Genomic DNA, 18532 nt, shown 5'->3' with positions numbered 1-18532 from the left:
CCTTCCAGGGTGCAGCTCAAAGTGCCGTGGCTGTCTCTCACTCAGTCTCAGACCCTCCGTCACCTTTATGTTTGATTTCCAGCCTTTCCTCTTGGTTTCTAACCTTTTATGTCTTTAATCATCCCATCATCAAACATCATTTACTGCTGCAGCAGGTGGCTAAAAGGCTCGCCTCCCACATCAAGTACCTGGTTTTAGTTCCCGTTTTAGTTCTGCTAATACAGACCCTGGGAAGGCGGCAGGTGACAGCTCCGACCACCCAGATGGGAGACCTGGATTGACTTCCTGGCCCCTACCTTTGGGCCCGGCCCAACCACAGCCATTAGGGGAACTTGGGGAGTGAACTAGCAAAACATAAAAATAACGATTACAAGAAATGGGAAAGGCTTGTTCTGGCTCACATGGTGTGTATTCTGTTACCAAAACAGCTTATAAAAGCAGTGGAGAAGGACACAGTGAGAAGCTGCAGAACGGCCCAGCAGACAGGCATTTGGCCCAGTGATTCAGGTATCTACATCCCATCAGAGTTTTGACTCAATTCCCACCAACGCAGACACCGGGAGGCAGCAGGTGATGGCTGCCACCCACATGGGAGAACTGAATTGAGTTAATAGTTCCTGGCTTCAGCCTGGCCCATCCCCAACCGTTGTGTACATTTGGGAAGTGAAGCAGGGGATGAGAGCATGTGTGCTCACTCTCACTCTCCTCACCCCATCTGTTTAATAAATACATAAAAATTTAAAAAAGAAATGAGCCTTCTAGAGTACCCCTTACAACCTCTTTTTTTTTTTTTTTTTTTTTTAAGATGTATTTACTTTTTGAAAACAGAGTGGGGGGTGGTGCTGTGGTTCAGCGGGTTAAAGCTGTGGCTCAGAGAGTTACAGCACCTGTATCCCATATGGGTGCCAGTTCAAGTCCCAACTGCTCTCTCCAACCCAGCTCCCTGCTATGGCCTGGGAAAGTAGTGAAAGGCACTTGGGCCCCTGCCACACATGTGAGAGACCCGGAAGGAGTTCCTAGTTCTTAGCTTTGGCCTGGCCCAGTACTGGCTGTTGTGGTCATTTGGGGAGTGAACCAGCAGATGGAAGATCTCTCTCGCTGTCTCTCCTTCTCTCTCTCTCTGTCACTCAGCCTTTCAAATAAATAAATAAATAAATCTTTATATTTAAAAAAAATCAAGAGAGAGAGAAAAAGAGAATGTGTACTACAGCCAAAAGCACTTGTATCTGCTGGTTCACACCCCAAATGGCCACAATACCCAGGGAACACCAAAGACAGGAGCCAGGGTCTCCCATGTGGGTGACAAGGACCCAAGTTCTTGAGCCATCATCTCCTGTCTTCTAGGGACATTAACAGGGAGCTGGATTGGAAGTGGAATAGCCAGGGGTCAAGCAGCACTCAGATACAGGATACAGTGGCAGCTTAACACACTGCCCCACAACACTCATCCCTAACCTCTTCATTTTAAAATGAGGAAACTAAGGCCAGGAGACACCTTGCTGAAGATCACAGCTCCTTAGTGGGGAGCCAGGAGGAGTGAACCCATCAGCTGGGACACAAAGACTCTGGCTCCCCTTAGCACTGCACTCCCTACTTGCTCCCATGGTACCCCCATTGTGGGACCACCATCTGAAGTAAGTTCATAATTTAAATTTGGGAAGATCAAATATCTCATTTTATCTTCAAGCCCACAAATTAATACATAGTTAAATTTCTGAAATCCATTCCTATCCTTCCTTTAATTCTTCTTAATTATTGTCAACAGTCTCTCCTTATCCTTGTAAACTATGGACGCTACATTTTTGACATCTGTTTTGTTGAACGTAGCATCACATTCTCAGACTCCAATTCTAAACAAGTAGAGCCACCTTTGATATGGCCCATCTTCACATTCCTTTCCTAAAATTCTGCTGCTGAAATCATCTCTTGTTTGAAAAACAAGACCTCCTGGTGCAACGCTCTCCTGAGGTCCTCTCCTCTGCTACTCCCCTGCTGCAGACGTGCTGTGTCTGCTTCAGAAAGGCTCTTTTTCCCCGATGCTCCTCCAGAACAGACCAGTCCTTTGATCACCTTCTCACACAGACTTAGCTATTCCACTTTATAGCTTCTACCACATCACAGGGACTCAACTTGGCTTCACAGGGGCTCCACCACCTGGCCATACCTGTTCAATCTTTGCTTCTATCACCCCTGACATGGCCGGGACACCTTTCCCTGGTTGTCTGCATCTGCCTTCAGAATCTGCAGTGCCACCTGCCTACAATGTCCCCCTGGCCCAGGTCCTCATTTGTTTACCCAGAGAGGGTACTATTCTTGCCGATGGTCACCTCTTCTCTCCCCACCCTCAAGGGTCTGCTCAGTTCCACCCAACCTCCTAGGGAGGCCTTCTCTGACCCCACCCACACCCCAGGCATTCAGATTTCACACTACTTACTTTACCCCTCAACTGTTCACTGTAATTTTAAAAAGCAAAACAAAAACTGCTTGAGGAAAGGAATTAGCTATTTCATTTGATCAGTATCTTCTATGTCATCTATCTACTTCTCAATGTGGAATAAGTCAGTTAAACACTTAACACCAAAAGAGAGAAAAAGCACAGTGCACACATGCTACTATTTCACAACCCCATCATTTAGGCTCAGAGGCCAGGAAAGGTGTGCATGAGATGCATCAGTGTCATCTGCTCTCTACCTTATCCGGCTGCGGGTGGTGGGGGTCACAGACGCTGTGGGAGAGGAGGACAGCGAGAGCTGGGGTGACGTGGTGCCCATGGCCATGAGAGAGGCTGGCGAAGCTCCCTCGGGCGCAGAGATGTCCCGTTTCATTTCTTCACTACTTCGTCGAGACACTGATGGTGAGAAACAGTCATTTACATATTTTATAACAAAAATATCTTAGAGTGAGTTCCTGAGATATTTTCTTCTGAAGATTCCAAAAAGAATACATATTTCCTTATGGTATAACTAGAAAGGATTTCTCCATTTTTTTCATAAAAAAATCCATGAGAGGTAGGCATTTAGCCTAGCAGTTAAGACGCCAGCATCCCATATCAGAGTGCCTGGGTTTGATACCCACCTCCAGCTCCTGATTCCAGCTTCCTGCTGACACAGACCCTGGGAGGCAGGAAGTGACAGCTCAGGTGGTTGGGCTCCTGCCATCCATGTGGAAAACCTAGATTGGGTTCCCAGCCCTGGCTAATGGGGGTATATGGAGTTGGTCGGTAGATGAAGGTTCTCTGCCTTTGTCTCTGTCTCTCACATGGATACATTTTTTAAAAAATTCTGTGAACAGGTAGTTGAACTATGCATTGAGCTCCACACATTCGAGTATGTTCTAGCCAACCCTGTAACACTCACAGTATCTATATAGTAAGTACAAATACAACCAGAAACCAAAGGCTTAGGAGCTGGTATTGTGGCATAGAGGGTTAAGCCTCTGCCATGACGTCGACATCCCAGTTCCACACCTAGCTGTTCCACTTCAGATCCAGCTCCCTGCTAGTGTTCCTGGGAGAGCAGCAGAGGATGGACCGAGTACTTCAGCCCCTGCACACACTTCAGAGACCCAGAAGAAGCTCCAGGCTTCAGCCTGGTCCAAGCCCTGGCTGTTGAAGCCATATGGGAAGTGAACCAGCAGATGGAAGATCTCTCTCTTTCTCTTTCTCTCTCTGTCTCTGTCTTACTTCTTCACAATGTAACTCTGCCTTCCAAATAAAGTAAAAATAAATCTTCAAAAAAGCAAACAAAAACAAAGGCTGGTGACTGCAACAGAGCACTTGCAACTACTCATCCCTGCCCAGCACCCACGCCTGCAATGAACACAGCCCTTCTGATATTGGCCGATAACTCTGCCAGGGGAGAGAAGGGAAGAGATGCTACCCAGAATTCTCCATCAGGCTTCACTGTAAAAGGTGAATCCAGGAAGCAAGTCAACTCTGGAGACATAGCAACAATCTTTCAGAAAAGCCTGACTCTGAAAGTCTGGCTCTGTAAGACACTTGTTAGAACTGCTAAGTTCTGGGAACAGTGAGATGGAAGTGGCCACTTCAGCACCGAGAACAGTTACAACAAAAGCAGCTTTCAAGAAGGCGGCCCTGAGGAATGCTGGGAGGGCCTTGGAAGCTTAGCGGAGCTAAGGCCCGGCCCCCAGACCTGTTCTCTCTCAGCTCAGAAGGTGAATCTGCAGGAACCCTTAACTGCCTCTTCCTCAGACTGTGACTGTGACACATCAGTAACTCCCTTCTGCCATCAAGTATCCTTCTTTTAGTGGCTACGATCTTCTTGATTTTAGGGTAGCCACAAAGAGAATATAATTCTGTGTTAGTAAAGCACCATCCTCAAAGATGAAATGGGGACAGACGCAATCTCCTATGACGTGATCTTAAAATGACACACTTACACATTTCCAGCATAAGTTTTCCCCGTCAAAAATGTTTTTAAAAAATTATTTGAAAGAGAAATGAAGGGACATCTCCCCTCTGATGGCTCACTCCCAAAATGCCCACAACAGCCAAGGATGAACAAGGCCAAGCCAGGAGCCAGTACCTCAACCCGTGTCTCCCACACGGTGGCAGGGACCCAATTTCTTGCGCCATCTCCTGCTGCCTCCCAGCAGGTGCATTAGCAGGAAGCTGGAATGGAGAACAGCGACGGCCGTCGCCGTGGCTGACTAGGCTAATCCTCCACCTAGTGGCACTGGCACACCAAGTTCTAGTCCCGGTCGGGGCGCCGGATTCTGTCCCGGTTGCCCCTCTTCCAGACCAGCTCTCTGCTGTGGCCCGGGAAGGCAGTGGAGGATGGCCCAAGTGCTTGGGCCCTGCACCCCATGGGAGACCAGGAGAAGCACCTGGCTCCTGCCTTCGGATCAGCGCAGTGCACCGGCCGCAGCGCGCCAGCCGGGGCGGCCATTGGAGGGTGAACCAACGGCAATGGAAGACCTTTCTCTCTGTCTCTCTTTCTCACTATCCACTCTGCCTGTCAAAAAAAAAAGAGAGAGAGAGAGAGAGAACAGCGAGGGAACCTGAACCCAGACACTCTGATATGAAATGCAGGGGTCTTAGACAGCAGCTTCACCAATACGCCAAACACCCACCCCTCTCAATTGTTTTTATGCTTTAAATCAGTAGTTTCTGTTAAGCTGAGTACTAGGAAACTGCATGATAAAACCTCTCAGAAATTTATATGAAATAGAGAGATTAGGCTGAGAAAGGCCTGTTGTTGCCTCAGCAGGACCAAACCAAATGATTCCATGGGCCTTAAATGGCCCATGGACCAGACACTCTCCACCCCTGCTGTAGATGCTTAGTAAGTATTTGTTAAATGAAAGGAACTCTCTAGCTTTTTGGTTTTGTTATTATTTACTTTTTTTAAAGCTTTCTTTATTTAATTGAAAGGCAGTGTTACAGGGAGAGGGAAAGACAGGAAAAGAGATCTTCCACCTGCTAGTTCGCTCCCCAGATGGCCACAACAGCTTGGGGCACAGGGCTAGATCAGGCTGAAGCCAGGAGCCAGAAACTTCTAGGTCTCCCATGTGGGTGGCAGGGGCCCAAGCACTTGGACTATCTTCCACTGCTTTTCCCAGGCCATTAGCAGGGTGCTGGATCAGAAGTAGGGCAGCTGGGACTTAAGCCGGCAACCATATGGAACTCCTAGCACTATGGGCAGTGGCTTTTATTCACTGCATGACAACGCTGGCCCTTTATTTTTGTTTTTAAATCACATTTTGAAAATGTGATCTCCATAGAATTTAGAAGATACTACAGGACAAATTCAAAGTGAAAAATAATCAACTTAAGAGCTGAAGAGGCAAGTAGAGTTGAATAAGTCTAACGAGAAAGTATTCAGGACAATTAGCGTAACTTCTGGAGAGTCTTTTGGAACGAAATTTCAGATAAAGGTCATTACCTGAGATGGTCTTGGCACTTTCCATGGCAGGTACTCTGGGCAGTGAGGCAGGTCGGCTGGTGGACGACGTCCTTAACAGGTGCTCTGCACAAGAGAAGAAGGTCACAATAGAGAAATCTGATGCCAGTGAGGATCGCAAGGGTTCAGGGAAGGCGAGTCTGACTTCTCTCAACCTTGCAGCTCACTTTCCTTCCCAATCCCTCCAGTCCTCACAGTCTGTTCACCCAGAGCAACTCTTGAGGATGAGAGAACATTCCACTCAACATTTTATTTCCAGGGCCCACCGAGGCCACACAGATGAGTGCTTCTGAATCACTGACTCCACCTACCTCTCCAGTGCAATTCAACCCACGCTCACAGATCCCCTAGTGCATCTCGGTCACATGACAAACTAAGCTAGAGCCTTGTCCCTGTGTGTCGTGGGCCCACCACACACATATACGATCATCAGAATAACAAGTTGATAAGGGGCTCTGAAACCACAGAGGGAAAAGCCAGCCACTTGGATTTCGGGTAGCTGGACCTTCCTAGTAGGGAAGAGGTGTGGGGAAGCAGATAGCATCACAGCAAAGGTACAGTGGACAATGACAAAGCCTAGATGGCTGCAAACTGGGGTATGTGGGAAACAGACCTGACAGAGGACAGGGGGCTTACAGGGAGGAGGAGGCTGCCTGCTGTGTGGACTTCAGCCTGAGGGCAACAAGAAAGCCTCAAGTTCTGAGGTTCAGGCAGAATCACAATGAGATGCCACAGCCTCTAGCATCTGTGATTACAGCCTCACCCCGGCCTACTCCTCCCTTTGTCCTGGAGTTTCTCCAGTTCCTAGAGACTTGGCACCGACTGTCTGTCCCCAGGCTTCCTGCCCCTCCTCCACTGCCTCCTTAGCCTGGCCAACTTTGCCGTCCTTCAGGTCTTAGCAGAACATCATTTCCTCAGAACCTTTCCCTCCACCCCATATCCAGGGAGGTGTGCCCCCTTTCCCTCACCCCACCATACACCCACACACACAGTGCACGCCACGCAAGTCCAACCGCAGGCTGCCTGCAGGCAGCATGAGGAAGACAGGCTGTGTTCTGACTGACCAAGGCTGGGAGTGTGAGGATGAGACCAGACTGGTGAGAAAGACCCCTGTAGAGGAAGAAACCCCCATGTTTCATGAAGACCACTGGCCTTGCTGTCCAAGCATGGCCACCACTTTTCTGGAACTGACAATGTAAACAATTATCCCCTTCAAAATGTGAGGATGTCAAAAGTAATGGCAAGTGACACTGTCTCCTCAGGACAGCATGTCCTCCACTCCAACAGGGTCTGAGAAACACCTGGTCTGGTGTGGGAAGACCGGGCTCAGGATCTCAGTGAAGACAGGACCTACAGTGCCTAGAGTCCTGACAGCTCGCTCATCCTGAACAAACACCAACCCTGTGCAGAGAGCCAACAGCAGGCATCAGTCATGATCCCGGGCCCTGCCGGCAACTGGCATTTCTCCTGACGGGAAGAGCATTTTATGCACAGTCTGACAGACAAAACAGTCAGCAGAACACAGAAATTGCAGAAAACGGAAATTGGCATTTTGGATTTAATCAAAAATTCCATTCAACAATTATGAAACTGTGGTCATTTCCCTCAAAGTCTTAGTCTCCCAAAGAGTAACACAGCAAATTAAGAAAGCAAAAACAAAAGTGAGAAAGAAATCAAAACAGAAGTGTCAGCTCTAGACACAGGCAACAGTCCTGGCCATTCCCGAGATAGGAAGTGTTTCTAAGGGACATATGTAGTACGTAACTTGCGCTCTTTTACAGTGCATGCTGCAGGCACACAAGTGAAAAGAGGTCCACAGAATTCACTGCTGATACGCATGCCTACCACCTCGGTAAGCCTTGTGTGCGCGGCATTTCTAATCGCAGTGCCACAGACAAACCCTGCTGTAGCCCAATACCTGAACTTTCTTAAAATGCACAAAAATGTTCTGAAGGCCCAGATAGGTTATTTGTTTTAGAGTCATCTGTGGTGGCTTTCAACAGCTACAGCACTGTGTGTGCTGCCAGCCCAAGAAGTTATTTTCCCTGCGAGAATCCAATCTGCCCAGCGGTGCCTGGCACAGGGACAACACTGGACGGTGGCTTCTGCGGTGCGCAGGCTGGTTTCCACCTTCACGGTACACTGTCCGGCAGAGCCTCCTTCAGGAGATAAGATTAGTGCACCACAGTCAACTATAGCAGGCTGCAGATTGCATATTACAGTAAAAAAAAGAAAAATCCTACCCTATTGCCATATGGAGTTATTTTTGTCTTTAATCCATTCATCAAACAAAACCCAGGGGGTGTCTGTCTACGACTCGCCAGCACTCGCCAGCACCGGGCTTGGTGCAAAGGTCAGGAGAAAGAAGCAAGGCGACTGAGGATGTGTCCTCGTGGAGCTCAGGTCCAGAGCGGAAGCAGACATCCATAAAATCATGATGAGTGCTGGCTGGAGTTAAGTACCTGGGGCTCTGGGAACACAGTGGGCAACATGGCTGATCTCGAGGGGAGGTCCGGAAAGGCCTCCTCAGGAAATGACAGCAAAGTTAAGACTAGAATAATAATTAATGGTTTTTATACAGGCAAAGGAGAGCTTGGAAGGAAAAGAGCATTCAGCAAACACCAAGAGAAATGCAGGGCGGCAACGGTGGAGGGCAAGGGCAGGTCACGCAGGCTCATTCCACAGGGAGGAGCTTGGACTCACCCTGCTGCAATGAGCAGACAGTGAGGGTCTATCTGGTTAGCACTGGGGAGGGGTAATGGTGCGTGCACGATGACCAGCTCCTGTACAGAGATGGTGACGACCTGGCCTTCGGTGACATCACCGAAGAGGTAAAGCGAACAGATTCAAGCAGGCAGGATCAACAGACATCCTGACCAACCGGATGCAGATGTGAGAAGGAAGGAGGTACTATGTACAGAGATGGAAAGGCAAGGTGTGTTAGGAAAGGAAGAGAGGTAGAGGTGGACACACTGAATTCGAGAATGCTTTGAGGTACCCAGGGAAAGATGTGGAGCAGGCAATCAGCCAGTTCAGAACAAAGTCTGAAGTGTGCATCACAGTTCTGGGAATCATCAGTGTATGGCTGATGGGGTGGGAGTCTACTGGGTGACATGGAGGTCCCTGGCAGCTTCACTTGAATAATTCAATAGCTTGGTGGGGACAAAAGTAAGATTAGAATGTGCTGAGGGGAGAGTGGAAGTTGGTAAAAATGGGGAGATAAGTTGTTGAAGGGTAAGAGAAAGCAAAGCATTGAGTGTGTGAGAGAGGGAGGGTTTTCTTCCCCCTTCGCATGGGACCGTTGTAAGCATTTTTAAATGATGACAGAAGGGAATCAGCAAAGAGGACAAAGATGAAGATCCAGGAGAAGGGGATGATCAGGCAACAGCAGGTGGCTAATAGCATCTGAGAAAGCCCACGGGGATAGGATCCAAGGCCCAGAAAAGGAATAAACCTGGAGAGAGATATGTATTCTGCTTGCTTCCAACAGACGGCTAGAGATAACAGGAGCACACCAGACCTTAGTTCTCTTATTTCAGAAATCAGAGAAACAGTTGTCCCTTTATTGTTTTCCAAATCAAATTTACTGGCAAAATAATGGATTTTAAAATAGGAGCCTTTCCTAATTTAAAAAAGATGATTAATTAATTAAAGAAATAAAAATAGCAGCTGAACATGCACCTTCTGTTAGTCGAGGAGTAATTCCAAATGGACCAATGCTCCTGCCAAAAACAACTTTAAAATCTCAAAAAAAAATATGAAGCCAGCATTGTGGCACAGCAGGTTAAGCTGCCACCTGCAACGCCGGCAGCCCACTTGAGTGCCAGTTCATGTCCCAGCTGCTGGACATCTGATCCAGCTCCCTGCCTGGCAAAGCAGAGGAGGATGGCCCAAGTGGTTTGGCCCCTGCCACCGACATGGGAGAGCCAGATGGAATTCCTGGCTCCTGGATTCAGCTTGGCTCAGTCCGATCATTGCAGCCATCTGGGGAGTGAACCAGCAGAGGGATGGAAAATATCTCTCTCTCTCTCTCTCTGACTTTCAAATAAAAATTTAAAAAAAAAAATTTTTTTTTTTTTTTAAAAAGCCACTAATGTCATCAGCGGGCCCCCACTCCATGACCCTTTCTTTCTCTCTCTCTGCTTCTTAAATAAATCTTAAAAATAAAAAAGGGCTGGCGCCACGGCTCAATAGGCTAATCATCTGCCTGCAGCGCCGGCACCCCGGGTTCTAATCCCAGTCGGGGTATCAGATTCTGTCCTGGCTGCCCCTCTTCCAGACCAGCTCTCTGGTGTGGCCCGGGAGTGCAGTGGAGGATGGCCCAGGTCCTTGGGCCCTGCACCCGCATGGGAGACCAGGAGAAGCACCTGGCTCCTGGCTGCGGATCAGCGCGGCGCGCTGGCTGCAGTGCACTGACCATAGCGGCCACTTGGGGGGTGAACCAACAGAAAAGGAAGACCTTTCTCTCTGTCTCTCTCTCTCACTGACCACTCTGCCTGTCAAAAAATAATAATAATAATAAAATAAAAAGAAAAAAGGAATACACTTTGAGAAGGATCAGGTATCCTTTCCCAGAACCCTAGGGAGAAGGGGCAGCAGCTTAGATGACAAGACAGTACAAGGAAGACTGTTACTGATTCTGGATGTATTTTGAAAAGCAGGGCTTTTTTTTTTTTGGGGGGGGGGGGGACAGGCAGAGTGGACAGTGAGAGAGAGAGACAGAGAGAAAGGTCTTCCTTTTCCATTGGTTCAGCCCCCAATGGCCGCTGCAGCTGGCGCGCTGTGGCCGGCGCACTGCGCTGATCCAAAGCCAGGAGCCAGGTGCTTCCTCCTGGTCTCCCATGCGGGTGCAGGGCCCAAGCACTTGGGCCATCCTCCACTGCACTCCCGGACCACAGCAGAGAGCTGGACTGGAAGAGGGGCAACCGGGACAGAATCCGGCGCCCCGACCGGGACTAGAACCCAGGGTGCTGGCGCTGCAGGCGGAGGATTAGCCTATTGAGCCGCGGTGCCAGCCAAGCAGGGTCATTTTTAACACACAACAGATCTAAGATGGAGTGAGGAGTTAAGGTTGACTCTAGGGTATATCAACTGAGATGGGGAAGGCAGATTCCATGTGGTAAGTGTGGGAATCTCGTCCCGGACACATTCAGCCTGCAAATATTCAATTACTACAACAAGGATGTCAAGTGGCAACTGCATGTGTGACTCTGGGGCCCAGAGGGGAGGAAGAGGCTGGAGAGGAGACTGGCACAATCCTCAGCAGGGGAAACAGTGTTTAAAGCCATGAGAAAGGAAACAGTAACAAAGTGTGAGCGTGCACAGAGAACAAAGGCCCAGAGGCTGAGCTCTGGGCCACAACACTTACAGGTCAGGAAGAGAGACTGGCACAGGAGATGGAGGAGACACAGGAGTGTGGTGTTGGGAAAACAAGAGAACAGCTCAGAAGAGGGAGTGTTCCATGGTGCCCAATCAGGCTGCCTGTGTGTATCAGAGCAGGACTGAGAGCTCACGTGGCTGGCAACATGACCTCAGCAGCTGCAGGTATGATGGGGTAAAAGGAGAGTCTGGCTGCAGGGTTGAAGAGAGGAACTGGTGCTCATCACTATTCCTGGTTACAGATGAGGGACTGCATCAAAGAGACCAACAGCCAGGCTGCGGTGAGGCCAAGGACCTCTGCGCACACACAGAAACCATTTGTAGATCCAGCCGGGAGGTGGGACGTCAAAACAGGAAGAGGAGACACAAAGTGCTTGGGTCAAGGAGACTTTAAATTTTCCATTATTTGTTCCCTTAGCAAGTGGGCTTTCTGAGTGGGAGGAGAGCTTGGGTCAGGAATGAAGAACGAACCAGGAGTGAAAAGGCAGCAAATAAAGCCTCTCTGTGCAGGGGAGACAGCAGCAGCATCTCCTGTCTCACTGTCCCTAACTGTACACAACCAGTCTGCCCGATACTCAGGAAAGACTTCGCGATGAGGAGTTCCATCACCACACTGAATTCACACCGATGCCATGCAGAGTCTGCAGCACCAGTGCTCCTGGTACTTTAACTGAACAACTCTCACCCCTACTGTGAGGTATTAAGAGAGTAGCATTCAGAGGAGGGCCTTTGGGGAGTAATCAGGATTGAATGAGGCTATTATGATGACTGGAGCTGTCATGACGGAATCCCGGTACCTGCAGAACCTTTTTTTTTTTTTTTTTTTTTTTTTTGTCCCCAAAGACACCTTTTATTTAATGAGTACAAATTTCATAAGCACAACTTTAGGAATATAGTGATTCTTTCCAGCATACCCACCCTCCTACCCACACTCCCACTCCACCACCTCCTCCTTGTCCTCCCTCCTCCATTCCCAGTCCCATTTTCCATTAAGATGAATTTTCAATTAACTTTATATACAGAAGACCAACTCTATACTAAGTAAAGATTTCAACAATTTGTGCATGCGTACACACACACACAAAATTGGGAACAAGTTTTATGGTAAATTCTCTTAATAAAACTCACTGAGGACAGAGGTCCTGCATGGGAAGTAAGTGCACAGTGACTCCTGTTGTTAATTTAACAATTAATACTCTTATGTATGATGTCAGTGACTACCTGGGGCTCTTGACATGAGCTGCCTAGGCTATGGAAGCCTTTTGAATCCACAATCTCTGTTAGTATTTAGACAAGGCCATAAGCAAAGTGGAAGTTCTCTCCTCCCTTCAGAGAAAGGTACCTCCTTCTTTGATGGTCTCTTCTTTCCACTGGGGTCTCTCTCTCAGAGATCCTTCATGTAGGATTTTTTTTTTTTTTTGCAACAATGTCTTGGCTTTCCATGCCTGAAATGCTCTCATGGGCTTTTCAGCCAGACCAGGATGTCTTAAGGGCTGATTCTGAGGTCAGAGGGCTATTTAAAGCAATTGTCATTCTGTGAGTCTGCTGTGTGAACTGCTTCCCATATTGGAACATTCTCTCCTTTTGAATTTTATCTATTATTATTACCAGACACTTGATCTTATTTATATGATCCCTTTAACACTTAATCCTATCTATATGATCACTTTAACACTTAATATGATCACTTTAATACTTAAGATGGCATTTTTTACCACCCAGCTTAATGGGATTTGGGGTCCCATGGCAAGTTTTTAAACTATACCCTTAGAAGTATGTCTGTAGGAATGTATGCTGAAATACACAGCTTTACAGTTACAAACTTCCTCCTCCCTCTCTTATTCCTATTCTTATTTTTTACTGAGATCTATTTTCAATTGACTTTATATACATGTGATTAACTCTACGTTAAGTAAAGAGTTCAACAAATAGTATGAAGAAGACAAGGGCTGTTCAAGTCATTGCTTCCCAAAGTGTCAATTTCACTTCTACAGATTTCCTTTTAGGTGCTCTATTAGTTATCACAGATCAGGGAGAACATATGATATTTGTCCCTTTGAAACTGGCTTATTTCATTAAGTATGATGTTTTCCAGATTCATCCATTTTTTTTTTACCGCTATGTAGTATTCCATAGAGTACATATCCCATAATTTCTTTATCCAGTCTTCAGTTGACAGGCATGAGTTATCTGCACCCCCATGTTTACTGCAGCTCACAACAGCTAAGACATGGAATAAACCTCTTTTTTTTTACACAGTAGCCTGCCTCGGGCAGTCTGTCACAGGAATGAAAAGATGACAATTGTGATGCACATCATATTGGTTGAAGTGATGTTAACAGCAAAGAGAATAATAATTTTGTTAGCCAAAAAAGTCTGAAACACTGTACCTTGAACAGGGATCTCCCCATAGTTTGGTCTCTTATCTGAAAGGGCTGTCAGGGGTTTGGATGCTGAGATTGGTCCACTGATGGAATGTCTCTGAAACCATAAAATAAACAGTATCAAAGTTACGCTAAATCTAGTGCTGGGACTCAGAAAAGATAGTAATGCTAGAGAGTAAATATTTAGTTATAAATATAGATAATTCCTTCCACACTGCTATAGTAACCTTATAACACACATACATACATACACACAGAAGTGATAAATGTACTTTTTAAAAAACTGAACATTATGAGGTAATTATAGATCCATTCACATGAAGCTGTAGTAAAGGTCACAGAGAGATCACACACCCAGCAGCACTGTCTGGTAAATCTATACTAGACCATCACAATCAGGTCACAGACACTGATGCAAACAAGATACAGACCACTTCCATTAACCATGAGATCCCTCCTACCACTCTTTTACAATCACACCCATTTTCTCCAACCCCAAATCTACCTCAGTGACCCCTGATAATCAATGGTATTCTGAGTACAATTTCATTACTCCGCTTAAAGAGAATTCTTAAAGGGGTGAGGCTTCAAGTCCTGACTACTTCACTTCCAACTTCTTGCTAATGCACATCCTGGGAGGCAGCAGAAGATGGCTTGGGTCTCTGCCACCCACACAGGAGACCTGTCTTCCCTGAGGCGATTAGCAGGAAGCTGGATCAGAAGTAGAACAACCATAACTCAAACCAGTGTTTGGATATGTGATGCTGGCACTGCAGGCGGCAACCTAACCTCCTGTGCCACAATACCACCCTCTCCCAACTCCTCCAGTTTTTTAACCTAGGCACCTTCTAATTACTCATTTCATATTCCCAGTAGAAACGTGTGAGGTACAGCTTCTTCACATCCTTCCTACACTTGATGTTGTTAGTGTTTTAATTCTGGCCACTCTGCAGATTGTGGAGCAGAATACCAGCGCAGGTTTAATTTCAGCTTCTCTGATGATCAATGACGATGTGCATCTTCTCACAGATAGGAAGCCATTTGTTTATCTTCCCTTGAGAAGCTCTGCTTTTTTCCCCAATCTTTTGCCCACTGCTAACTGGGTTGTTTGTCTTTATTCTACTGAAAGCAAGTCTTTTATTAGATAAATGTGTTACAAATTTACTCTCTCAAGTCTGAAGTTTGCCTTTCATTTTCTTCATGTCTTTCAGAGAAGTTTTACATTTTAACGCCCAATTTTTCCATTTGCTTCCATGGTTCATGTTTTTCGTGTGTATCCTAGGTAAGTGTCTTTGCAGTCTCTGAGGTCACAGTGGTTTTCCCTGCTGTCCTCATGTGGACATTTTACAGGTTTGGTCAGCCTCAACCTCTGCATATTCCACGAGGTTGAGGTTACCCCATACGAACATGGAGCTGTTTCAGATCTCTTGCAGAACACCGTGCCTCATCCACTGAATTCCCTTGGCACCTTTGGGAAAATCACTTGGCCTATTTCTGGACTCAGTATCTATTCCACTGTCTACACTGAACCATGTCAAACTGCACTGTCTTGATCTACCTTTATTGTAAATGCTTGAATTGGCAGTGCAAGTTCTTGAAGTTTGTTCTTTTTTACCACCTTAGATGCTTTGAATATTCAGGGTCTTCTGCACGTTTCCATATAAATTTTAAATTGTCTTGTTAACTGCTACCCCAAAAGGCACTGGGATCTTAACTGGGACTGTGTAGAACATGAAGATAATGAGAAGGAGAACTGCAAGATATTAATAATGCTGGCTCTTCTATACCCTAAGCACAGCAACTCTTCTCATTCACTACTTAATTTCTCTCAGAAATAGTTCACAGCTTTCAATCTACAGGTGTGGCACATATTTCATTAAAGTACTGCTAAGTACTTCAGCAGCCCAACTGTCTGTGCTAGAATACGGAAGTCTAGGTGGCTGTCAAGTGGTGACCTTGTATCCTGCAACACTGCTCACCTCAAGAAGCTTTTCTGAGGATTCCTTGGGATTTTCAAGTAACCAATCATGTCATCTGCAAATGATGACAGTTTTACTTCTCCATTTCCCGTCTGTTTGCTGTCTTTTCTCTCCTTGGCCTTCTTGTACAGAGGAGGAGATCAAGCAAAATGTTAGACAAAAGCAGTGAGCATGGGCATCCTTGCCTTGGTGCAGTCCTAGTAAGAAAGCACTCAGGGGGCTAGCCCTGTGATGTAGTAGGCTAAGCCCCAGCCTGCAGTGCTGGCATCCCATGTGGGTGCCAGCTCATTTCCTGGCTGCTCATCTTCCAATCCAACTCTCTGCTTATGGACTGACTGAGAAGGCAGTGGAAGATGGGCTAAGTGCTTGGGTCCCTGCACCCATACAGGAGACCCTGAAGAAACTCCTGGCTCCTAGCTTGATTGGCCCAGCTCCAGTCACTGGGGAGTGAACCAGCAGATGGAAGACCTTTCTCTCTGTCTCTCCCTTTGTCAGTAACTCTGCCTAAAATAAATAAGCAATATCTTAAAAAAAAGAAGCACTCAGTCTCTCCATTGGCTATGTTAGCTGGAGACTTTCCATAGACCCCATTTTCCTGGATGTTTTTCAAAGTGTTTCTAGCTTCCTAGTTTGCTGAAGCATTTTTTACTCTGAATGGGTGTGAAATTTCATTTTTCTTCAGAAACTAAGAGTCACAGGTTTTTCCTTTTTCATTCTGTTGAAGTAAATTTTACCTTTTCTTCTCAGGTACGCATGGTTCTTAGTAATGGCAGACTTACACTGTTATACTGTGCTGGATCCAATCTGCTAATACATTAGATTTATATCTATATTCATCAGGGATATTGATTAGTTTTGTTTTGTTTTTGTAATTCTTTGTCTTGTTTTGCCTTTAGGTAAAGCTGGCTCTATAAATTGAACTGGGATATCTTTCTCTTCTGTTTTCTGAAAGACATGAATTATTTCTCCCACAAAAGTTTGACTGAATTCATGAGCAAACCACATGAGCTTTGAGTTTTCTTTATGTAACCTTTGATTTTAAAATCATTATGGAGGGGCCACTGTTGTGGAATAACAAGCTGAGTTGCCGCCTGTGATGCTGGCATTGCGTATCGGTTCCACTTGAGTCTCGGCTGCTTCACTTCCAATCCAGCTCCCTGCTAATGGCCTGGGAAAACAGCAGAAGATTGCCGAAGGGCTTAGGCCCCTGCCACGCACGTGAGAGACCCACAAGAAGCTCCTGGCTCCTGGCTTTGGCCTGGCCCAGTCATGGCCATTGCAGCCATCTAAAGAGTGAACCAGCAGATGGAAGATCTCTCTCTCTCTCTTTCAAATAAATAAATCTTTAAAAAGAATAAAAAATAAATAATAAAAGTCACAGAAGTTGCAGATAGTACAAAGCAGCCCCAAGTACTTTTCATCCATTTTCCACAACACACACAACTCCAAGGCTCTGCAGATAAAGAACTCTCTCAGCTTTTAGTTGCCTAATAAATCGCTCCCCATTTTTTGAAGACACAGAGTTCTAAACTGATGGCTGTACACCCCACCCCTTCCCTGCATTTAACGATGTCATTCCACTGTCTTTTTTTTTTTTTAACAGGCAGAGTTAGACAGTGAGAGAGAGACAGAGAGAAAGGTCTTCCTTTTTCCGTTGGTTCACCCCCCAAATGGCCGTTATGGCTGGCACGTTGCAGCCGGCGCGCTGCGCTGATCCGAAGCCAGGAGCCAGAAGCTTCTCCTGGTCTCCCATGCGGGTGCAGGACCCAAGGACCTGGGCCATCCGCCACTGCACTCCTGGGCCACAGCAGAGCTGGACTGGAAGAGGAGCAACCGGGACAGAATCTGGAGTCCCAACTGGGACTAGAACCCGGTGTGCCAGCGCCGCAGGCAGAGGATTAGCCTAGTGAGCTGTGGCGCTGGCCATCCACTATCTTTTGACTTGGGTACTTTCTACCTAGCAGTCTGTGATCCTTCTTATCTGGCTGGCCTTAGCAGTGCCTTGTTGCAGGGTGTGCATGTGTTTGTATATGCTTGGCTTGCCTTAGTTTTCTTGGATCTGTGAGTATATAACTTCTATCAAATTTGGGTCAGCTTCAGCTATTATTTCTTCAAATGTTCTTTTCTGACACTCTTTTCCTTGGATTCAAATGTCAGGTTTGTAAGGACACTGAATTTTACCCCAAGTCAGAGGCTCAGTTTGTCTGTTCACTCCTCTCTGTGATTCATTTTCCTGGGCTCTTTTTCTCACCTTGCACTCCGTTCTCTCCATTCTCTGTCATGTGCACGTCTCCTTTCATACCCCTAGGCACACACGGCATATTCATGTATACTAATTCCATCATTTCTATCTTTTCCAGGATTGACTAATTTTTTTCCTGGTTATAGGTCACATTTTCCTGCTTCTTCACTATGTAGTAATTTTGTGCTACATGCCAGATTATGTATTTTATAACACGGAGCTCTGTATTTATCACAATTCTATAAAGAGTACTGTACTTTGTTCTGACAGGTAAATAAGCTACTGTATTAGTTATCTTTACTACATGACAAATTACCCTGAAACTTTGGTGGCTTAAAACTATAAACATTTATAATCTCATGGTTTCTATAGGTCAGAAAGCTTAGCGGGGTGCCTCTGGCTCAAGGTCTCTCCCAAGACAGCCAACGCAGTTGTCATCAGGCTCAGAAATCTGCTACTAAGCTAGCTCATGTGGGCCTCTCCACAGGCTGGCTCGCAACACGGCAGCTGGCTCTCCCCAAGCAAGCTGATAAAAGACAACAAGAGAACCCTGGAGACCTTGCCTTGGAAGGGACATCCCATCACTGCTGCCACATTCTATTCACTAGAAGCAAATCACAAAGTCCA

At 46.5% G+C, this 18532-nt stretch overlaps 1 protein-coding gene across 3 annotated transcripts in view; it reads right to left on the bottom strand.

Annotated features, from left to right (window-relative positions):
- SPECC1L (sperm antigen with calponin homology and coiled-coil domains 1 like) overlaps nucleotides 1-18532 on the bottom strand; it is a 135511-nt gene that overhangs the window by 42868 nt on the left and 74111 nt on the right. For all 3 annotated transcript variants that reach the window (XM_051837119.3, XM_051837121.3, XM_070065956.2), the window contains 3 exons: nucleotides 13691-13781; nucleotides 5904-5987; nucleotides 2692-2848 (listed from right to left, as the gene is read on the bottom strand). In XM_051837119.3, the coding sequence (XP_051693079.1) occupies nucleotides 2692-2848; nucleotides 5904-5987; nucleotides 13691-13781 (332 nt within the window). The remainder of the gene's footprint in view (nucleotides 1-2691; nucleotides 2849-5903; nucleotides 5988-13690; nucleotides 13782-18532) is intronic.

This window comes from Oryctolagus cuniculus, chromosome 21 (assembly GCF_051225735.1).
Source record: "Oryctolagus cuniculus isolate XC-2025 breed Fujian yellow rabbit chromosome 21, ASM5122573v1, whole genome shotgun sequence".
Lineage (NCBI taxonomy): Eukaryota > Metazoa > Chordata > Mammalia > Lagomorpha > Leporidae > Oryctolagus > Oryctolagus cuniculus.
The sequence above is the reverse complement of the archived record's forward strand: the minus strand, read 5'-3'. Positions and strand labels throughout refer to the sequence as shown.